This window comes from Mustela lutreola, chromosome 9 (assembly GCF_030435805.1).
Source record: "Mustela lutreola isolate mMusLut2 chromosome 9, mMusLut2.pri, whole genome shotgun sequence".
NCBI classification, from domain to species: domain Eukaryota; kingdom Metazoa; phylum Chordata; class Mammalia; order Carnivora; family Mustelidae; genus Mustela; species Mustela lutreola.
Window position 1 is genome coordinate 31,721,628 of NC_081298.1, and position 20,767 is coordinate 31,742,394.

Below are 20,767 nucleotides of genomic sequence, written 5' to 3' on the forward strand. Positions count from 1 at the left end.
TCATCTATAAAGTCAACAGACGGGTTCAGCTACCGAGCATGCCCCAGGTGAGCAGTGTTGAAATGGGGACTCAGAGATGAATGGGACCTGGACTAGAAGGGGCAGTTCTCAGGCTAGGACGGGCAGAAGACAGAGAAGAGCCATCAGCAGCGTGAGCATGCTGTCTTGTCCTGAGAGGCTGAGATGCAAGCTCTGGCCTAGGCTGACTCAGTGTCTAGCTTGTTCTCTGCTGAACCTCAGCGCCTGGCAGTGCCTAGATACAACGCGTGTTTTTAAGAAATATTTGCTGAGTGAATGAGTGTTTATTAACTGTGTCCTCCCCTTCTTTGGTTTCTGATCAGCTATATTTCCTTGATCGGGGTTTTGCACAGAGCAGCAACAGTTTGCCTGCATATTTATGTAGATTTTTAGTACGTTAAAGAAAATCCTCCCTGGAGATAAAAATATATGTTTATAAAAAATAAAAAATTAAAAAAAATATATATATATATCTTTGAAAAAAAAAAACAAAAAGAAAAGAAAAGAAAATCCTTCCCAAAGCAAAAGCGTTCAAGTTAATCTTGCAGAGCTTGGGTGATGTTTATTTCCCATTGCCGCAGTGACCTACACACATGGTAAGACTTTGTTGAAAAGGAAAATGCCTGCTGTCCAATGAGTGTATGGGCATGCGCTACTTACCGTGGAAACGCAAATTCAAACCACAGTGAAACACTGCTATGCACCTGCCAGAATGGCCAAAATTAAAAAGACTGACTGTACCAAGTTTTGGGAAGGGTGTGGAGCAACTACAGGGCTGGTGGGAGTGTCAAATGGTACAACTACTTTGGAAAACTGTCTGTTTTCCAAAGCATATGTCTAAGCATATGTCTATGTAATGACTCAGCAGATGCACTCTTTTTTTTTTTTTTTTTAAAGATTTCACTTATTTATTTGACAGACAGAGATCACAAATAGGCAGAGAGGTAGGCAGAGAGAGAAAAGAGGAAGCAGGCTTCCCACTGAGCAGAGAGCCCGGTTCTGGGCTTGATCCCAGGATTCTGGGATCATGACCTGAGCCGAAGCCAGAGGCTTTAACCCACGGAGCCACCCAGGTGCCCCAGATGCACTCTTTATAGTCAAGAGAAAGGAGCATATAATCCACCGAAAGAATGTTTGTAACAACCATTCAAAAAAGCCCCAAACTGAAAATAACCCAAAGGGCTGTAAATAGGAAAATGAATACAAAAAGTGTGGCAGAGTCACACAATGGACTACTACACAGTCACAAAGCAACAACCACCACCAGCCAGATGAATCTCACGGACAACAGAAGGCAGGCGCAAGAATACATTCTGTATGGTTCCATTTATGTGAAGTTCAAGAACAGGCAAAACTAATCCATGGTCAGAACAGTGGTTATTTTTGAAGAGCATCCCAAGTACAATGGTCCAGTAGGTGTGAATTGCAGGTATGACAAGACATGGTGGATTGAAGGAACAGGCAGTTCAATATGGCAGGAGGCGAGTGGGGGCCATGGTGGAGTAGTGTAGGGAGAAGACATTGGAAACATTACTTGGGCTTATTTTGTGAAAGACCCTGTGGTGGTTATTAGAGCTATCTGCCACATATGTCAACATTTCTCTCTCTGGTCACTCAGAATTGTGCTTCCTAATTCCTTATTGTTGAATGTTTCCATATTTTGTTCTGCTCAATGAGTGGTAACAGGAAGCTATGTTCGTCACTTCCAAACAATGCATTTAATTGCTGGTGTGAGACCTTCCAGGGCAATCCCCTTGGGCATTGGAAATATTTGGGAAAGTGGCTCCCTGGGAAGACTGGAGCTCCCTTGTTGCTGCTGTGTCTGTATGGGGAAATGGACAAGAAGTCAGTGAATAAGATAATTACATATTGCAATTAAGAATTATAAAAGAGGGCACCTGGGTGGCTCAGTGGGTTAAGCCGCTGCCTTCAGCTCAGGTCATGATCTCAGGGTCCTGGGATCGAGTCCCGCATCGGGATCTCTGCTCAGCAGGGAGCCTGCTTCCCTTCCTCTCTCTCTGCCTGCCTCTCTGCCTACTTGTGATCTCTCTCTGTCAAATAAATAAATAAAATCTTAAAAAAAAAAGAATTATAAAAAGAATTATAAAAGAAATCAGGGGTGCCTGGGTGGCTTAGTGGGTTGGGCCTTTGCCTTCAGCTTGAGTCATGATCCCAGGGTCCTGGAGCCCCACGTGGGGCTCTCTCCTTGGCAGGGAGCCTGCTTCTCCCTCTCTCTCTGCCTGCCTCTTTGCCTACTTGTGATTTCTCTGTCAAATAAGTAAATAAAAAATCTTTAAAAAAAAGAATTATGAAAGAAATCAAAAGGCTGATGTCATATAAAGGACTTGGGGAGGAGTGTAGGGGTGGTGTTGGAGAAGGGTTGCTTCATTTGCACCGAGGCCTGAGGATGAGATGGAGCCATGGGGGCCATGCAAAGGGCCAGGGGACTGATGTTCCAGGGAATAGCATGAGCAAAGGTTTGGAAGGGAAAGAGCCACGAAGCAGATCTTTGTGGCTGGAGGATAGCAGGGCAGGGATGTGATTACACAAGTGGGTTGTGTTAAAGGTCACTCTAGTTTCTTTGTCTGTTGTAGGCCAGAGCAAAGCTAGACTGCTCCATGAGGGAGATGTTGAAAGTGTCCCTGGGGGAGGAGATGATGCCAGTTAAAGAGTGATGATGGTGAAAGTGTAGATAAGCGTTCACATCTGAAACATGTTGTGAAAGTGGAATCTGTAAGACTTGTTAATGGATTGGAAGTGAGGTGTGGTAGGCTGAATCAGGGCCCCCAGAGATACACATAGTTCAATTCCTAGAAACTATATGGCAAAAGGAATTTGCATATGGGATTAAGGTGAGGATCTTGAGATGGGGAGATTATCCTGGATTATCTGGTTGGGCCCCCAGCTAGAACAACAGGTATCTTTATGAGATGAAGGCAGAGGGAGAGTTTACAACAGAGAAGGCCATGTGGAGACTGTAGGAAGATGCTATGTCGTTGGATTTGAAGATAGAGGAAGGGGCCTGGGAATGCAAGGAATGCAGTGTGGAAGCTGGAAAGGCAAGCGCATGGGTTGTCCCCAACCCCTCCCGAGTTAGTATGGCCCTCCTGGCACTTTGTAGTTGGCTCAGGGAAACTGATTTCAGAATTCTCACCTCCAGAACTCTGAGAGAATAAATGGGTACATCGTTGGTGTTTTTATTGTGGTAAAACATAAAGAATGACCGTATTACTTGAACCACTTCTTAGGTGAACTATTCAGTGACATTAAATACATTCATAATGTTGTGTAAGCATCATTGTTATCTATGCCTGAAACATTTTCGTCATCACAACAAAAACTCTACCCATTAAATAATAAACCATTAACTAATAATAATACCCCTCCCCAACTCCCGCTAACCTCTTTTTTTTTTTTTTTTAAGATTTTATTTATTTGACAGACAGGGATCACAAGTAGGCAGAGAGGCAGGCAGAGAGAGGAGGAAGCAGGCTCCCTGCTGAGCAGAGAGCCCGATGTGGGGCTTGAACCCAGAACCCTGGGATCATGACCTGAGCTGAAGGCAGAGGATTTAACCCACTGAGCCACCCCGGTGCTCCTTGCTAACCTCTTTTCTACTTTCTGTCTCTATATTTATCTATTCTAGATACTTCCTGTCAGGGGAATTGTGTAGTATTTGTCCTGGGTTGGCTTATTTCATTAGGTTTGATGTTTATGCCAAGGTCCAACATGTAGCATTTATCAAAATCTCATTCCTTTTTAAGGCTGAATAATATCATTTGTTGTTTTAAGCCACCAAATTTGTGGTGATTAGTTATAGCGGCCATAGGAAACTAATACATGAAGGATGAGAGAAAAGCTATCAAGGATGATCCCTAGGCTCTCCGAGCTGAGGACTGGATGGATTGAGATGCCATTTCTTTGGAAAGGGAAGCCTAAGAGAGCAACAGATTTGGGGGAGGAAAATCACAGACTCTGTCTTGGTCATGTGAAGTTTGAGATGTCTGTGAGACCTAGGGAGATGCTGAGGAAGATAACAGGACATCCAACTGTGGAATTCTGGGCAGAGGTTAGCACGGGGGAGTGACATTTGGAAGGCATCCCCACAGAGATGGTGCTTAAAGCCAGCAGACTGGTTGAGACTCAGGCAGGTGTGCAGAGAGAGAGAAGAGAAGAGGACCAAACCAGCATCTGAAGGTGAAACAGAGGAAGAGGAGTCAGCCTAGCAGGCTGAGAAGTAGCAGCCAGGGAGGTGGGAGGCAAATCAGGAGAATTTGGAACCATGAAAGTTGGGAGAGAACAATATTGTATTAAGGACAGCACAGCTACCCAGGCTGTTGTTGGTTTTTTTGTTTGTTTGTTTGTTTTGTTTTGTTTTTAAAGATTTTATTTATTTATTTGACAGAGAGACACACATTGCGAGAGGGAACACAAGCAGGGGAGTGGGAGAGGAAAAAGCAGGGCTCCTGCTGAGCAGGGACACCCCCCCCCCCCCCCAATGCAGGGCTCAATCCCAGGACGCTGGGATCATGACCTGAGCTGAAGGCAGACACCTAACTATGGAGCCACCCAGGCACCCCAGCCAACCAGGTTTTGACAGAGTGAGTAGTGGAGGACATTTATGACGGGGACAAGAGTAGGGTTTAATGGGGGGAGGGACAGAAGCCAGAAAGGAGTGAATTAAGAGCACGAGAAAATAGGTACTAGCCTTCCTAAGTATTTGGAGAACTTTTGCTGTGAGCGGGAGCAGAAAATGGGGAAAAGTAGAGTGTGAACCTTTTATAATGTAGAAAATATTGTTGTAGTTATCTATGGCTACCCAATCAGTACCTCCGAAACTTAGTGGCTTAAAGAAAAGATTATTATATTCTATTCCATGATTTTTGAGGGTTAGGAATTTGGTCATACTGTGGCTAGATGATTCCTTTGTTCCAAATGCATTGACTGGCATCCCTGGTAATATTCAGCTGTTGAATGGGCTGGTTTTGAGGCTTCAGGATGGCTTTACTCATGGGTCTGGCACCTGGGTGCGGCTGACTAGAGGACTGGGCTCTGTTGAGACGGTCAGTTGGAGTGCCTACACGTGTCCTCCCTAGCATGGTGGCCTCAGGGCTCCAAGAGGGAGTATCCTGTGAACAAAACAGAAGCTACATGGCTTTTTATGACCTAAGGTTATAAGTCACATAGCATTACTTTAGCATTACTTTAGCTGTACTCTATCAGCCAATAAGGCCATAAGCCTACTCAGATTTAAGAGGAGGGGGACATAGATCCCATCTCTTGATGGGAAGACACTCAAAGAATTTGTAGCTATGTTTTAAAAGCTCCACAGATAGAAAAGGTGTTTGCAATCTGGATGGGTATGTACCAGGAGACGGAGAGAAGTGAATGATGCCAAAGAGAGAAGAAAAACTTCAGGAATCAAGTCCTTTGGAGGTCATGAGGGGACAATACCCAGAAGGCTGGGGATTAGGCGCTTTTACAACTGGGGCAGGAGGGAAGAAAGACGTTTGTGAAGACAGGTGAAGAGTGAAAAGATGAGGCTCTTCCCATCTGATGACATCACTGTGCTCTATAGTGTACAGGTCACAAATTTGTACAGGTTACAAATCATCAGCTGAGGGTAGGTGGTGAGGTGGGTTGAGAAGAAAAGAAGGTACAAAATAGTAATTTCAGAGACTTGGTATGTTAAGTATTCTAACAGTGATGGCTTTTTGTCATTGCCGAAAATAGTATAGATTGTAAGTACATGATTATTAATCTTTAATAACACATTAATAACAAAATTGCTTTTTTGTGTTTATTAATTATGCTGAGTGTTTATGGAACCTATCTGTAAATTCTAGGAATTTGCTGAGCAATTCTTTTAGGCGGGAGCCACATGATATTATATTTCCATTTTGTTGCTGGAGAAACTAGTATTAATCTCATAAAGTAAATCTGAGAAAGAACCCAAGATTAGAACTCTTGAGGTCATTTCTTTTTTTAGGAGAAGAGAGAATATGGAAAATACCTGTTTGTTTTACTTGAGGAAGATATTTGAATCAACTCTTGAGACTAACTAAAAAAAAAAAGTATCTGGCAAGGGTTGGTCTTGAACAAATTTATTTGGTAGATGATGTCATTTTGCAAAGGAAGCTTTTAAGTGTTGAAAATATGTTTGTAATTCGTTGTTCTGAAATTGCTTTCAGAATGAGTTTTTCACACACACACACACACACCAATCACCAGGGTTACTTTTGTTTGTTCAGTTGTTCACCAAAATATTTTATTAGTCACAATCTCGTAACTCACCTTATTTAGACTTGGATAGTTCCAAAAATTGAACCCCCATGAAAGTAATGAAGATTCATCAGCAGTAAGGATATCCCCAATAAGATGAACCAGGCTTGGGGCACCTGGGTGGCTCAGTGGATTAAGCCGCTGCCTTCGGCTCAGGTCATGATCTCAGTGTCCTGGGATCAAGCCCTGCATCAGGCTCTTTGCTCAGCAGGGAGCCTGCTTCTCTCTCTCTCTCTCTCTCTCTCTGCCTGACTCTCTGCCTACTTGTGATCTCTCTCTGTGCCAAATAAATAAATAAAATCTTTAAAAAAAAAAAAAAAGATGAACCAGGCTTTGCTGAGAATTTCCAAAGGGGAGTTCTGAGGATCTTTAGAAAGAAGCACTGTTGCAAAGGTCCACACACACTTCAGGGTCATACTGTTAGGAGAGATTGAGATCTTAGGGTCCCCCAAACCGAACTTACTAGCTGTGCCCACTGACTTCCCCTCTCCCTGGTATCCTTTAGAATTATTTACCATTTGGAATTACCTTTAGAATTATTTACCATTTATCCACTGCTGATCAACTTGAGCTGCTTTTCCATTACTCCGCAAATTCACTTCTTTACTGTTCACCACAATCAGGAATATGTTCAGCTTCAAGTTATGGAAAGCCCAATTAATAGTGGCTTACACACATCTGTTTATTTTTCTTCTATAACAAAGAGTCTAGAATTAGGGGGCTGATGGTATCCCTTCAGCCACTCCATAATGACACAGACGTCTTCTGTTTGTAGGCTTTCCCATCTTTCGTGCATTTCCTTTATCCTCAATCTTGTTGCCTTCTGGTTGCAAGATGATTCTGTACCTCCAGGCATCATATCCAGACATTCAAGGCAGGCAGAACGGGGAACAGGGAAGGGGGAAGGTGAAGCCAGCTGCCTCTCCCTTCTCTCAGGACAGAAAATCTTCCCCAGAAACCTCCATGGCAAATTTTTCCTCAGGACTCATTGATTAGAACTGGTCACATGGCCACCCCTACCTGCACAGGAAACTGAGAAGCTGGGCAATAAGATTGTCACAATAGGTGTGGATCATTAAGATCCATCATTGGAGGTGGCCACATTGGGTCAGCCAAAATCAGGTTCTGTTAGCAAGGAAGAAGGGAAAATGTTTTGGTAGGTAATTTATATAGTGTTGCTCACAATTGCAGCGTGCCAGTTTTACTTCTGAAACAGCCCTCAGTTTTTCCCTACCTCTCTTTCCCTTGGCTTAGCTCTGGTCCTCAGGGTCTTTTAATTTGACTACCAGAGGCAGCCTCTGAAATGACCCATCAACTTCCGGTGTGACCCTCCTCCAGCCATTCTCCATCTGTTGCCAGACTGACACTCCTAAAATGCAAGTCTGATCATGGCACCCCGTGGATGAGTACTTTCCCTGGCTCTCTCTCTACTAATGGCCCCTCTCCTAGGCTTGACCTCATTTCCTGTCCTTCTCCCTACTCTGAAAACTCTCACTCATCCCTTAGGACCAAGTCTAAATGTCCCTTTGTCTGGGAAATCCTTCGCCTTTTGCTCTTGGCTCTAATAAAACAACTCCCTCCCATTTGCTCTATATCTTTTTAACATGTCAAGAATAATGCCTGTTATATACAATGTTATTTTCTCAGAGGTTTGTCTCTTGCTAGATTGTATTATCCTTAGCAGGTAGCATAGTACCTAGCACACAGCAAGTGTTTATGGGCAGAGGAAGCTACTTGTTTCCTAATATCTATTCTCACCCTCTTTATCAGTAAAGGAACTCTGATTTTTAATTGAACCCATGGTGACTTTGATCAAAGACCAAATACTTCAGTCTGCCTTGTAGTTCATTGAAGCCATGAAACTTAATGCCTTGAGCTACAGCAGCCATGTTGGATCATGAGATGACTTTGTGAATTGAAGCTGTAAATGGGGATGGAAACAGTGAAAGGACCTGGGTCATTGACATGGGATATAATGCTTAATTGGCCTGGGCTTGCCTTTGGAGTTTCTGGTGGAAAAGAGAAAAACTTCTCTTGTTTGAGCCACTATTATTTTCAATTTTCTGTCACTTGTAGCTAAGCAATTCTAACTGATAGAAGAAATAGATATATATACATATATAATTTATATAATATGTAAATAGTACAAAATAATGTTCACATAAAATATGTAAATAGTAAATAAATGTAACAAATTATATCAACTATATATTTATATGTCATATAGCTTATATAAAATAAAAAAATATATGTGTGTATATGTATTTTTATTTTTATTATTAATTTAAAAAATTTTATTTGAGATTGAGAGAGAGACAGCAACAGAGATAGCGAGAGAGAGCACGAGCAGAGAGAGGGAGAAGCAGTTTCCCCACTGAGCAGGGAGCCAATCTCAGGACACCGGGGTCATGACCTGAGCCGAAGACAAACACTTAACCGACTGAGCCACCCAGACACCCCTCTATATGTGTTTTTAACTGAATTGGTTGAAATACAGTTGGCTGAAACTTAGCATGGCTTGACAACTGTAGGCCCATAGGCTACATTAGGTTCTCAGACATATTCGCTGTGTATTCATATATGTTAAGATATGTGACTGCTCGGCAGGGCATGCCTCCTTCATCCTCGTGGTTGCACAGCTGGCTGAATGTGCCTGCGTACAGGACCCACCCAAGCACGTTAGCATTTGTAGCCACTTGTTCTTTTTTTTTTTTTTTTTAAAGATTTTATTTATTTATTTGACAGAGAGAGATCACAAGTAGGCAGAGAGGCAGGCAGAGAGAGAGAGGAGGAAGCAGGCTCCCTACTGAGCAGAGAGCCCGATTCGAGACTTGATCCCAGGACCCTGAGATCATGACCTGAGCCGGAGGCAGCGGCTTAACCCACTGAGCCACCCAGGTGCCCCAAGCCTGGTTCATCTTATTGGGGATATCCTTACTGCTGATGAATCTTCATTACTTTCATGGGGGTTCAATTTTTGGAACTATTCAAGTCTAACTCGTTGGAGTTCATGAGGGCAGAACTCTTTCCCACCCTCCTGAGTGCCACCTCTGACCCAGATTTGCAGTCAAATGTCATATTGGACAGGGGGCCAGCAGTTGGGGTCTGAAGATTTTCTTAGTAGAAATTGTCATTATTTTGACTTAAGAGATCTGGTATATTATAAATGAAGGACAAACTGTCTATGGAGTTCTGTAGCCCTTGCACAAATATACTGGGGTTGAGGGGGCGGAAGTCACCTCAGCAGAATTATTAGAAGTAAAGACAGTCTAGGGCTCATGGCTCAAGAGGCCTTGCCATTCACATGGAATTATCAAGAGCAGTGCTGAAGAGCACAGGTCAAGTTGGGAGGGTCTGGGTTCGAATCCCAACTGCCTACACTCTGGCTGGGTGCCCTTGACAAGCTGCTTGACTTCTCTGTCCACAGTAGATCTGCTGTGTCCTGGAGCTGGGTTGTCCCTGGCAGAGGACTGGGTGTTCAGGTGTCTTCCCAGTTGTGTTCACTGATGCCACACTGGCTATGGTGGGAGTTTTTACACCAGGAAGATTGGCAAACCAAGTCTCCCATTGCTGACCCTTACACACAGAGCATTAAACCTTTACCAGCAACCACTTCATGTTTCCTCATTTGTACAGTGAAGTTGACAACACCCATCGCACCCTGAGGTTGAATTGAAAGGACTCCTGGAAAGCACACGTGAGAGTCCCTAATACATGTTGGTGTTCTAATTCTTTTTTTTTTTTTTTAAGATTTTATTTATTTATTTGACAGAGATCACAAGTAGGCAGAGACGCAAGCAGAAAGAGTGAGAGAGAAGCAGGCTCCCCGCCGAGCAGAGAGCCCAATGTGGGACTCGATCCCAGGACCCTGAGATCATGACCTGAGCCGAAGGCAGAGGCTTAAACCACTGAGCCACCCAGGTGCCCCTGGTGTTCTAATTCTTTAAGCCATGTAATAACAGCTCCATTACTATTGAGAATATTCTTTGGGGAGGGTGGCACAGGCGCAAGATTTGACTTGCTCTCACACTGGTTGACACAACCATTTAGCCTCCTGGTGTCTGGCCGCTGGGGCTCAACTGTCATGGCAGCCTGTTAACCTCAGAAATTCGAGTTCTAGAACTATGTGAACCGACTCAGATAATGGGCCAATGGTGGCAGAGTGAGGCCAGAGTTTCGGAGGGAAAGTATGTGCATGGTGCATAGGAGGGGGGATGTGCCTCAACCCGACTGTGGGGAAGAGGGACCACAGCGAGAGAGTGCTGGAGTACAAGGGGCTATAAGAGACCACACAGTCCAAACCCTTGTTCTATAGATGAGGAGACATACACTCTCAGATGAGGGCTTGGCTTTTCTTCCGCTATTGCTGCTCCAGGTTCCCTTTTCTCCCTTCCTTCCTTCCACCCACACACCCACTCTTTCATTCCTTCCTTCCTTCCTTCCTGGTTTTGTTAATTTGAGAGAGAGAGAACAAACATGCATGAGTGGAGGGGGGCAGAAGGAGAGGGAGAAGCAGACTCCCCACTGAGCAGGGAGCCCGACCCTGGGCTTGATCCCAGGACACCAGCATTAATGACCTGGGTGGAAGGCAGACACAATTAACTGAGCCACTCAGGCATCCCTTCTTTTTTTTTTTTTTTTTTTTTAAGATTTATTTATTTATTTATTTATTTTTAAAGATTTTATTTATTTATTTGACAGACAGAGAGCACAAGTAGGCAGAGAGGCAGGCAGAGAGAGAGGAGGAAGCAGACTCCCTGCTGAACAGAGAGCCCAATGCAGGACTCGATCCCAGGACCCTGGGATCATGACCCGAGCCGAAGGCAGAGGCTTTAACCCACTGAGCCACCCAAGATTTATTTATTTTCGAGATCATACAGTGGGAAAGGGCAAGAAGAGGGGCAGAGGGAGAGAGAGAGAATCCCAAACAGATTCTATGTTGAGTGTGGAACCCAACATGGGGCTCAGTCCCACAACCTAGGATTATGACCTGAGCTGAAACCAAGAGTTGGATGCTTGATGGACTGAGTCACCCAGGTACACTTCCAGTTTCCTTTTTGACCAGGCTAATGCAACACTGTCTGGAAGAGATATCTGTATCCCCATGTTCACTGCAACATTGTTCATAATAGCCGAGATATGGAAACAACCTGTCTTTTGATGGGTAAATGGATAAAGATAAAATATATGTGTATATACACAGTGGAATATTATTCAGCCACAAAGAGGGAAATGCTGCCATTTGCAACAACGTGGATGGACCTTGAGGGCATTATGCTAAGTGAAGTAAGTTAGGCAGAAAAAGACAAATACTGTATTATCTTACTTATATGTGAAATCTAAAAGAAACAAAGTCCTAGAAATAGAATAGATTGATGGTTGCCAGATGTGGAAGATGGAGGGTGGAGGAAATGGGTGAAGGTGGGGGAAAAAAATGTCTTAAGAGGATGCATCATGTTCCACATTAGAAGTTTTAAGCTGCCTTTGGGCAGCATAGCCCCATACTTTGCATTCAGCCAGCTTAAATAGCTACCTTTTTTTTTTTTTTTTTCTTAGTGACTCTCTCATGAATTAGCCAATTTCCATGAATATGGAATGACTTACTGGATGTCATCTTAAAACATAAAAACAAAAACCAGTACACGAGATGGTATAAAGGCTGGAAAGACACAACACAACCCAAAATGCCAACAATGTGTGTCTTTGGATAGTGTTAGTAAGATGAAGCTGGCTTCGAATTCTGGTTCTGCTGCTTCCTGGCGGTGTGACCTTACGCACGTGGTTCACCTTCTGAGCCTGTTTTCTCCTTTGTGGAATGAGAAGGCAAGCCCTTCCTGTCCCCCCATGGGTTGTTGTGAGAATTGTGAAGGGACATCTATAAAGTGTATGTCACTATCTATTACAGATCCTCTACCACTAAATCAAAGAACTGTCCTAGACATCCGTCCATCAAATCGGAGGCCCTCTGATGCTCCCCTGCCTCTGGCTATTTCTTTGATTTCTGGTGCTTTTTCCAAAAGGTAGACCTGGGTAAAAACAACTCATGATGTCAGGAAATCTAGGGACCTTCAATGGGAAAGGAGTTGAAGCCAGCATTTAAGTGAGGTTTCTAAGTCCATCTCACTGAGAAGAATGAGCTCAGATCTTGGAATTGTGAGGGTAAGTATGCCCTAAACCTGAAAGTTGCAATCCTTTTTCATAGGGGGAGAAAACATTCACCTTTTCAGAGATAGCAAAGTAGAGAGGACATGACCAGACCGTACTCAAATCCATATAAAACTTTTATTTAAAAAAGTCCTATAAAATAATAAATGCAGATTTCCCCATCTATTGTAGCTAAGAAAAAATAGGAGGCTGAAAGGCACACATTAATTTAAAATTTCATCATAGGGAGTCAGATGACCTTTTGCAACCAATGTTAAAAAAAAAAAAGTCCTTAGTTGCTCTTTGGAATAGCAGCATTTAAGGTTTTCTTGTCCCATTTGTTTATTCCTTTGGGATGTGGTGGTGTGTTCAGGGAAGAAACGTTCCTCGGAAAGTTTGGTTAAAACCAGTCCACTCCTTTGAGTGTTTTCATTGAACTGTCAGACACCCGTGAAGAGCTAAGGACGAGGGTCCCACCGAAGGTCTAGCTTTGGTAAATGAGGCAGAGCTGTCCCGGGCAGCAGACAGGTAAAGTGTGATGTCCAGGAGCATCACTTTCATGTAGGGCCTGATGTTCTCTTAAAGACCTGACTTACGTTCTAAAATAGTAGAGCCCAAGGCGATACCCAAATGACCAACACCGAGATGAACAGTAGGCTCAGCACTAGTTTCTATACAAACATTTCAAACGAAGGTCTTTATGATGTGGACCAGATCTGCCAAGTGCCCTAAGCCGCCTCCGAGTTTAAGTGAGGCCTCGGAAATTCATTTGGTGCCTCGGAAATTCATTGGGTTTTCATGAACCTGCGCCTCTAAGGAGAGGCTGAAAAGAGGAATTTCCAGGGACAGCTTCCAGCACAGGGCCTGGGGTTCCCTAGACCAGGCTGTCCTAATGCGGCTCCCAGAGCGATGGAAGATCTCAGTTTCTCAAAAGAAAGCAACAGGTGACGTTTTGGGGCATCTGAGCCCTGGCCAGGCCTCCAGAGTTTTGCATCATAAAAGAATTAAAAATGGAAATGGAGCCTGTGCTTTACTCCTGCAGCCAAAGTCCTTTCTGGGACAGAACATTTATCAAAACATAATTAAATACTGTCTGGTATTTCCCTCTACCCTGGATATCGATTCTTTCCTTCTCAAAACCCCCTCCTCTCATAGGTGACAAACCAAAGCAGAAAATGACAACTGAGGCAGCGGTTACCTGGCTCATGCCCGTGGCTTGAGGCAGAGATGACAGAGCGAAAAGCAGAGAAAACAGAAGTCTGTTATCAGCTCCTGATTTACAAAATACACGCAGAAGCCAGAAGGGAAGCCACCAGCCCTTGAACTTGGTGGTTTTTGAGAATGGGCTTGTCCTTCTCTTCCTGACCAGCTGGGAGAAAGACCCCACAGTAACCCCAGATGTGGGGCCGTGCTTCTTAGGAACAGAGAAAACTGGACCCATCCCGCTCCAAGGAGCAGCAGTTGAGATCTGCAGCTGGGTTGAGGAATGGATTTCCCTGTGCCTTTGAGTCACCCCATCATCAAGAAAGGCATGAAGGTGGCTGAGGGACCTTCCAGGAGTGGAATAGGACTCACGGTATAACCTGAGGGGGCCAATGTCCAAGGCCAGATGGGTCTGTAGTCACCTCTGCAGAAATCACTGTGAGCTGATGACCTTGAAGGCCACTGCTCTGACGCCTTGTCACCAACCAGAGCGAGGTAACTCCACCTCTCCCTTCCCCACCCCCAGGCCTTGACCTATAGGGAACAAGTCTGTGTGTACGTGAGGACCCCCTCTGTCATTTTCAGAGGATGGGAGCTAAAAGCAGTTCTGTTAGGAAAGACTAATTACTTTTTATACCTGAGTTATGGAATAAGATCTGTCCTTGGCCACCCATGCTTTCGACCTTTCTGTCTTTTGCTGATTTAGCAACAAAGCAGAGAAGCACAATGGTGGCTTCTAGCCATAGACCTGCAGGTTCTGCAAGTCAGAGAACAGTGGCTGCAGGCTGGGCCATAGAGTAATCTTTTGAGTTCTAGCCTGTCTCCCACCCACCCATTTTGCAGAAAAGGCAACTGAGGGCCCTTCCGTCACTGGTAGGATAGAGGAAAGTAAGGAAAAGGAGGTAGCGGGCAGGGTATCTGGAATGAGATGAGGTCCTCATCTGACGGACCAGTGGTGAGTACATGCTGTCCGTCAGGCTGCAGTGCACACTGTGCGAGCCAAGGAGCCCATCTGTTCAGGGAGGACCATCCTTGGCTCACCGTCTGTGTGTGGGCAGGTCAGTTTTGCTTCATTCCTGACCGCCAGTCAGCTTGTGGAACAGGTCCTCGTCAAGGGTTTCATTCTGGTCCTTAGACCGAGTAGACAAGAAAATATATCCACCGATGTACTCATGCACGATCTTGCAATCTGCACTCAGGCAGGTGAACGCAATGGAGACGTTCTGGTCAAATTCGATTGCCACCTGGAAGAGGAAGGCACAGGTGAGCCTGAACTCTGAGCTTTAAGGTAAGCTTAAACATTTCAAAGAAAATGAGGGAAAAACTGCCTTGGGATGGCCCCCAGAGCTGAGGACTGCTTAGGTGACTTACAGTTGATTTCCCTCCCCCTCCTGGCCCCCAAAATTTGCACAAAAAAACAACCAACACACACACAGACACACACACACACAGACACACACAGACACACACACACACACACACACACACACAGACACAAACACACACACACACACACACACAGACACAGACACACACAGACACACACACCCGCATCTCTTCCATTGAATGCTTCCAGCAAACAAGTCTTTGCTCTTTGCGCGCCCTCTTGTGTCAACTATGCCATACAGCAGGCAAAACATTCTAACTCCCAGCACGCAGAGGTATTTTTGGTCGCTTTTGTTTACTACAAAGCTGTAATCACCAAGACAGCATGGTACTGGCATAAAAACAGACACATAGACCAGTGGAACAGAGTAGAGAGCCCAGATATGGATCCTCAACTCTATGGTCAAATAATCTTCAAAAAAGCAGGAAAAAATATACAGTGGAAAAAAGTCTCTTCAAAAACAGTGCTGGGAAAATTGGACAGCTATATGTAGAAGAATGAAATTCGACCATTCTCTTACACCGTACACAAAGATAAACTCAAAATGGATAAAAGACCTCAATGTAAGACAGGAATCCATCAGATTCCTAGAGGAGAACATAGGCAGTAACCTCTTCGATATCAGCCACAGCAACTTTTTTCAAGATATGTCTCCAAAGGCAAAGGAAGCAAAAGTGAAGATGAACTTTTGGGACTTCATCAAGATCAAAGCTTCTGCACAGCCAAGGAAACAGTCAACAAAACAAAGAGGCAACCCACGGACTGGGAGAAGATATTTGCAAATGACAGTACAGACAAAAGGCTGATATCCAGGACCTATAAAGAACTTCTCAAACTCAACACACATAAAACAGATAATCACGTCAAAAAATGGGCAGAAGACATGAACAGACACTTCTCCAATGAAGACATACAAATGGCTATCAGACACATGAAAAAATGTTCATCATCACTAGCCATCAGGGAGATTCAAATCAAAACCACATTGAGATACCACCTTTCACCAGTTAGAATGGCCAAAATTAGCAAGACAGGAAACAATGTGTGTTGGAGGGGATGTGGAGAAAGGGGAACCCTCTTGCACTGTTGGTGGGAATGCAAGTTGGTGCAGCCAATTTGGAGAACAGTGTGGAGATTCCTTAAGAAATTAAAAATAGAGCTTCCCTATGACCTTGCAATTGCACTACTGGGTATTTACCCCAAAGATACAGATGTAGTGAAAAGAAGGGCCATCTGTACCCCAATGTTTATAGCAGCAATGGCCACAGTCGCCAAACTGTGGAAAGAACTCAGATGCCCTTTAACAGACAAATGGATAAGGAAGATGTGGTCCATATACACTATGGAGTATTATGCCTCCATCAGAAAGGACGAACACAACAGCTTTTGTAGCAACATGGATGGGACTGGAAGAGATTATGCTGAGTGAAATAAGTCAAGCAGAGAGAGTCAAGTATCATATGGTTTCGCTTATTTGTGGGGCATAACAAATAACACTGAGGACATGGGGAGATGGAGAGGAGAAGGGAGTTGAGGGAAATTGGAGGGGGAGATGAACCATGAGAGACTATGGACTCTGAAAAACAATCTGAGGGTTCTGAAGGGGTGGGGAGTGGGAGGGTGTGGGAGCCTGGTGGTAAGTATTACGGAGGGCACGTATTGCATGAAGCATTGGGTATGGTGCATAAACAGTGAATTCTGTTACACTGAAAAGAAATTAAATTAAAAAAAAAAAAAAAAGAACTTCCTAAGCACGCCCTCTGTCAAGGGGCGGGGTGCTCTGCAGACTTTTGAATGGAATAAAAAGTCTCACCTGAATTTTCCTATCCCCCTCCCCCAACAGCCCTGCACCACTTTCCAGCTGAAAGTCGTAAACTCTAAACTCTAGAAGAAACAGATTTCCCTGCTTCTCAACCCTGGTTGCCCAGTGGAATCACCGGTGGACCTTTAAAAATTGCTGCCAGGTGCCCACTCCCAAAGACTGGGATTTGAGGGGTCTAGGGTGTGGCCTGGGCCCGTGTGTTAAAGCTCCCTGTGCAATCCTAATATGCAAGGTTTTAGAGCCACTGCCTTAGAGGTCACCTAATCTCAAACTTTTATTCTATAAATGAGTTAACAGCCCTGCTGAGAGGATTCCACGGTTTAAAAAAAAAGGTGGGAGTCCGTTCCCCTCCTTCTAAGGTGGACGGCTTTCTACTGGGAAAACGAGAAAACAAAGGAGGAAGGATTCTAGATCAGCAACATCAGAATGTCTTAAATCAGCTGGACGCTCAGGTGCCTCTGACTTGATCTAGAATTTCCCATGCTATAGCCTTGGCTTGGACTTAGCTCCCCGGGTGAAAGTGCAATGGATGGGAGACAGAGAGCTTGCAGGCTACTTAACTCAGGAGGCAAAGTTCTTCTCAGTCATCCCTGCTCCCCTCACTTGCTTCTCTGGCAGCCTATCCCTGTGGGGACTGGAATGCTCCCCAGGTGGGCAGTTGAGCCTCTGAGTCCTCAACTGGTTAGACCTCCAGGCAGCCAGTCAGTGCAGCCTCTTTGGACTCCTTTTGGGTGACAGCGCTGACTCTGGTGATATCTGTGAAGCACTTTTCAGTGTCTTATATAAGCCTGTGCTGAGTGGAAGGAAACTAATTGAACTGCTCGGCGGTTTAGAGTCTGTATGGAAAGTCTGGATGGAGACTAAACCAACTCGCGGTGTTGATTCTGAGACCATTTGGCCTGTGCTTATTAGCAAACTGCCCAGACCTGCATGTGATTAGTTTAGCAGACAATGAGCACAGGCTTGTGGTTTCTGAGTTCTAAATATATGAACAGAGTAATCTACAATTCGGATGGAAGACACATTTATAGCCTCGACACTGAATACACCAAAAACGTTATACCTGCCGGATTTCCCAGTTTACGTTCCACTGTTTCATATTTGTGAATCTCCATGTTGTCATTGGAATCCCTGTGGCTGCATCAATTCTAATCAGCCTGTTATATGAAACTCCCAGGATATCATCTTTCTTGCTTCCTTTAAATCTAAAAAAAAAAAAAGTGAATGAAAAGCAACTGCTACATGAGGTTCATTCATACACAACTTAAAGATAACAGGAACATTTCTAAATGACCCAAAGAATGGACAGTGAGGGTTTAACTCTTCCACAGTAAGAGCATTTTTATTGTGATAGGAAGAGAATATGAAGAGTGGAGAGAATTAAGGCTGTCCTGCAGACACCCTTTATGTGAAACTGACGTCAGAGGGAAGCAAAGTAAGAGAGGGTCAAGTCAATGAATTTGAAATCCACCGTGTCTGCCAGGCACCCTTCTAGGCACAGGGAATACATTTAGCGACCTAACTGGATAGACAGTGTCTCACTTCTGGAGCTTGTATTCTAGGGGCGAGCGGGTCATGAATAAGGGAAAAAGATATGGCAGGTTAGATCACGAAGGCAAATAAAGCATAGGAGGGGGACAGGCAATATTGGCAATGAGGGGGTTACCATTTTAAGACGGCCGTGAGCAAGGACATTTGATTAAAGATGTCTGTCAGGGAACGAGCCACATGGGTGTCGGGGGAAGAGTACTGGGGGGCAGAGGGCCCAATCAGTGCAAGGCGGCAGCTTTCTTTTTTTTGGGGGGGGGTGCGGTGGGGGGATGCTCATGAACCTGCCAGGAGGCCACTGTGGCTGGGCACAGTGAGGGAGGGGCAGAGGATGTGAAATCCCCAGAGCTAAGGTCTTACAGGGCCATTGTTAAGGATTTGGCTTGTGTGCCAAGTAAGCCAGAAGGCCTTCAGATGGTTCTGGGCAGATGCCTGCTGTGGTTTGACACAGGTCTTAAAAGGATCACTCTAGCAGCCAACCTGGAAACTCAGGGGGACAAGGAGAGAAGTAGGGAGCCCGGGTAAGTACTGTGAAGAGAAGGTATGGAAGATCGTTACGAGCAGATGATGTGTTGGGGCCATTTGTGAGAGGACAGTATTCTTTCCTTTTCTTCTTTTATTTATTTATTTTTTAAAAATTTTATTATTTATTTATTTGAGAGAGAGAGAGCGAGAGAGAGCACAAGCTGTAGGGAGGAGCAGAGAGAGAGGGAGAAGCAGGCTCCCTGCAGGAAGTCGGATATGGGGCTGGATCCTAGGACCATGGGATCATCACCCCAGCCAAAGGCAGATCCTTATCCGACTGAGCCAGGCACCCGAGAGGACAGTGTTCTAAAATTACAAAGAGTTCTACATTCTAGACTGAGAATCAACTGGGCTCTGAGAAAGGCACCTGGAGACAAACAGGAAGTGAGAGGGGCTGGTGAACAGTGTGATACCTGACAAGGTAGTAGGTGAGGCCAAATTCCGGAAGAGACTGCCACGCCTGGATGAACCGCAGCTTGGCTTCGACCAGCGGCATCTGGGCCACGTTCTGGTGGGCTTCTAGAATCCGGGCTGCCAGCTGAGCAGAAGTGGAGAACATTGAACCGTTCTTAGCATACCCTCACTGTTCTGTAATCATCCTTTTACCTCAGGTCCCCAGGGAGAAACATAAATGCAAGGCCCAACTGCAACTCTACAATTAATTCCCATTCATTCATCCTCTGTAATTCACTGGGGAGAAGAAGGAATAGCATCAGCCAACACATAAACCCTGAGGTTCATGGAGATGGAGGGTTCTGGCTCCCTCCTTCTGTATGGTGTCCATGGACAATGGTTTCTCTTGAATCAGTTTATCTGTATAACTTTTAACCCCCTCTCATGGAAGCATCATTTAAATTTTTAACTTGTGGGGACTCAGTGATTTTAATGAAATCTGGGAATGCTGCCATGTTCAGTTAGCAGTAGTCAGCTCTACCAAAGGGAAAAATAATTTTTTTTTTTTAAAGATTCTATTTATTTATTTGACAGAGAAAGATCACAGGGAGGGAGGCAGAGAGAGAGAGGGAAGCAGGCTCCCCACCGAGCAGGGACCCTGATGCGGGACTCGATCCCAGGACCCCGAGACCATGACCTGAGCCGAAGGCAGCGGCCCAACCCACTGAGCCACCCAGGTGCTCCGGGAAAAATAATTTCTTAACATCATCTAATACCGAGTCCATAGGCAGAAATCCCCATCAGCCGATTTTTCATGCTGATGGCCTCAATCATTTTAATTCCTCATTTTATCTCAGAAAATACAGCATTTACTGCAAACAGTCTGCTCCAACAAGACTGGCGGTACCTGCTTTGACTTGTGTTTTTTTGCACACCGAGGTGACACAAAACTTTCAGGGTTCATTTCCATGGTTTCGTTATTGGAAGCCACCTGAGATGCCGAGTTCCGATTTTTCATTCTCAGGAATGAAAGGATGTTGAGGACCTCTGGCTGGTAGGAGCTGTCTGCCATGGTTTTGCCCTTCGATGCCAGGATGCAGGCAGCCATCCATTGCGCATACTGGTTCTCCTGAAGCAAACATCAGAGGGCTGAGACACAAATTCAAGTGCAAAGTGCCCCCCTGCTGGGAACCGACCAGGACGTGAGCTCTCAGCTCTACAGTACACAAAACTGTCAGCTACTGAGTGAGGCAGGAGGTGAAGTACCCCATATTCTGAGTGGCTGTCAATCACCTACTTTAATACCCAACAGGAATTGGGTGTTTTGAGTCCTGTGTGGAGTTTCTCTATGCTAAGGGGCTAGAGAATAGGAATGTCAGTTGTGACCCATTCCACACAGAGAATTTTGCATTGAAAGATAAACCCAGGACACAGGTGTACCATGG

The 20,767-nt window shown here is 44.8% G+C and overlaps 1 protein-coding gene and 1 long non-coding RNA gene across 4 annotated transcripts in view; one reads left to right on the forward strand and one right to left on the reverse strand.

Annotated features, from left to right (window-relative positions):
• Window positions 1-20,767, forward strand: part of LOC131808034 (uncharacterized) — a 48,860-nt gene that overhangs the window by 6,851 nt on the left and 21,242 nt on the right. Inside the window, exon 1 of one of the 3 annotated variants that reach the window (XR_009344654.1) lies at window positions 14,845-14,935. The exons of the other annotated variants lie outside the window; for them this stretch is intronic. This is a non-coding gene — a long non-coding RNA (uncharacterized LOC131808034). Of the gene's footprint in view, window positions 1-14,844; window positions 14,936-20,767 lie in introns of those variants that run through there. 3 annotated transcript variants of the gene reach the window in all.
• FERMT1 (FERM domain containing kindlin 1) overlaps window positions 12,564-20,767 on the reverse strand; it is a 35,691-nt gene continuing 27,487 nt past the window's right edge. The window contains exons 12-15 of the mRNA XM_059133917.1: window positions 20,230-20,451; window positions 19,343-19,467; window positions 17,920-18,061; window positions 12,564-14,891 (exon numbers count right to left, since the gene is read on the reverse strand). Of these exons, the coding sequence (XP_058989900.1) occupies window positions 14,718-14,891; window positions 17,920-18,061; window positions 19,343-19,467; window positions 20,230-20,451 (663 nt within the window). The 3' untranslated portion in view covers window positions 12,564-14,717. The remainder of the gene's footprint in view (window positions 14,892-17,919; window positions 18,062-19,342; window positions 19,468-20,229; window positions 20,452-20,767) is intronic.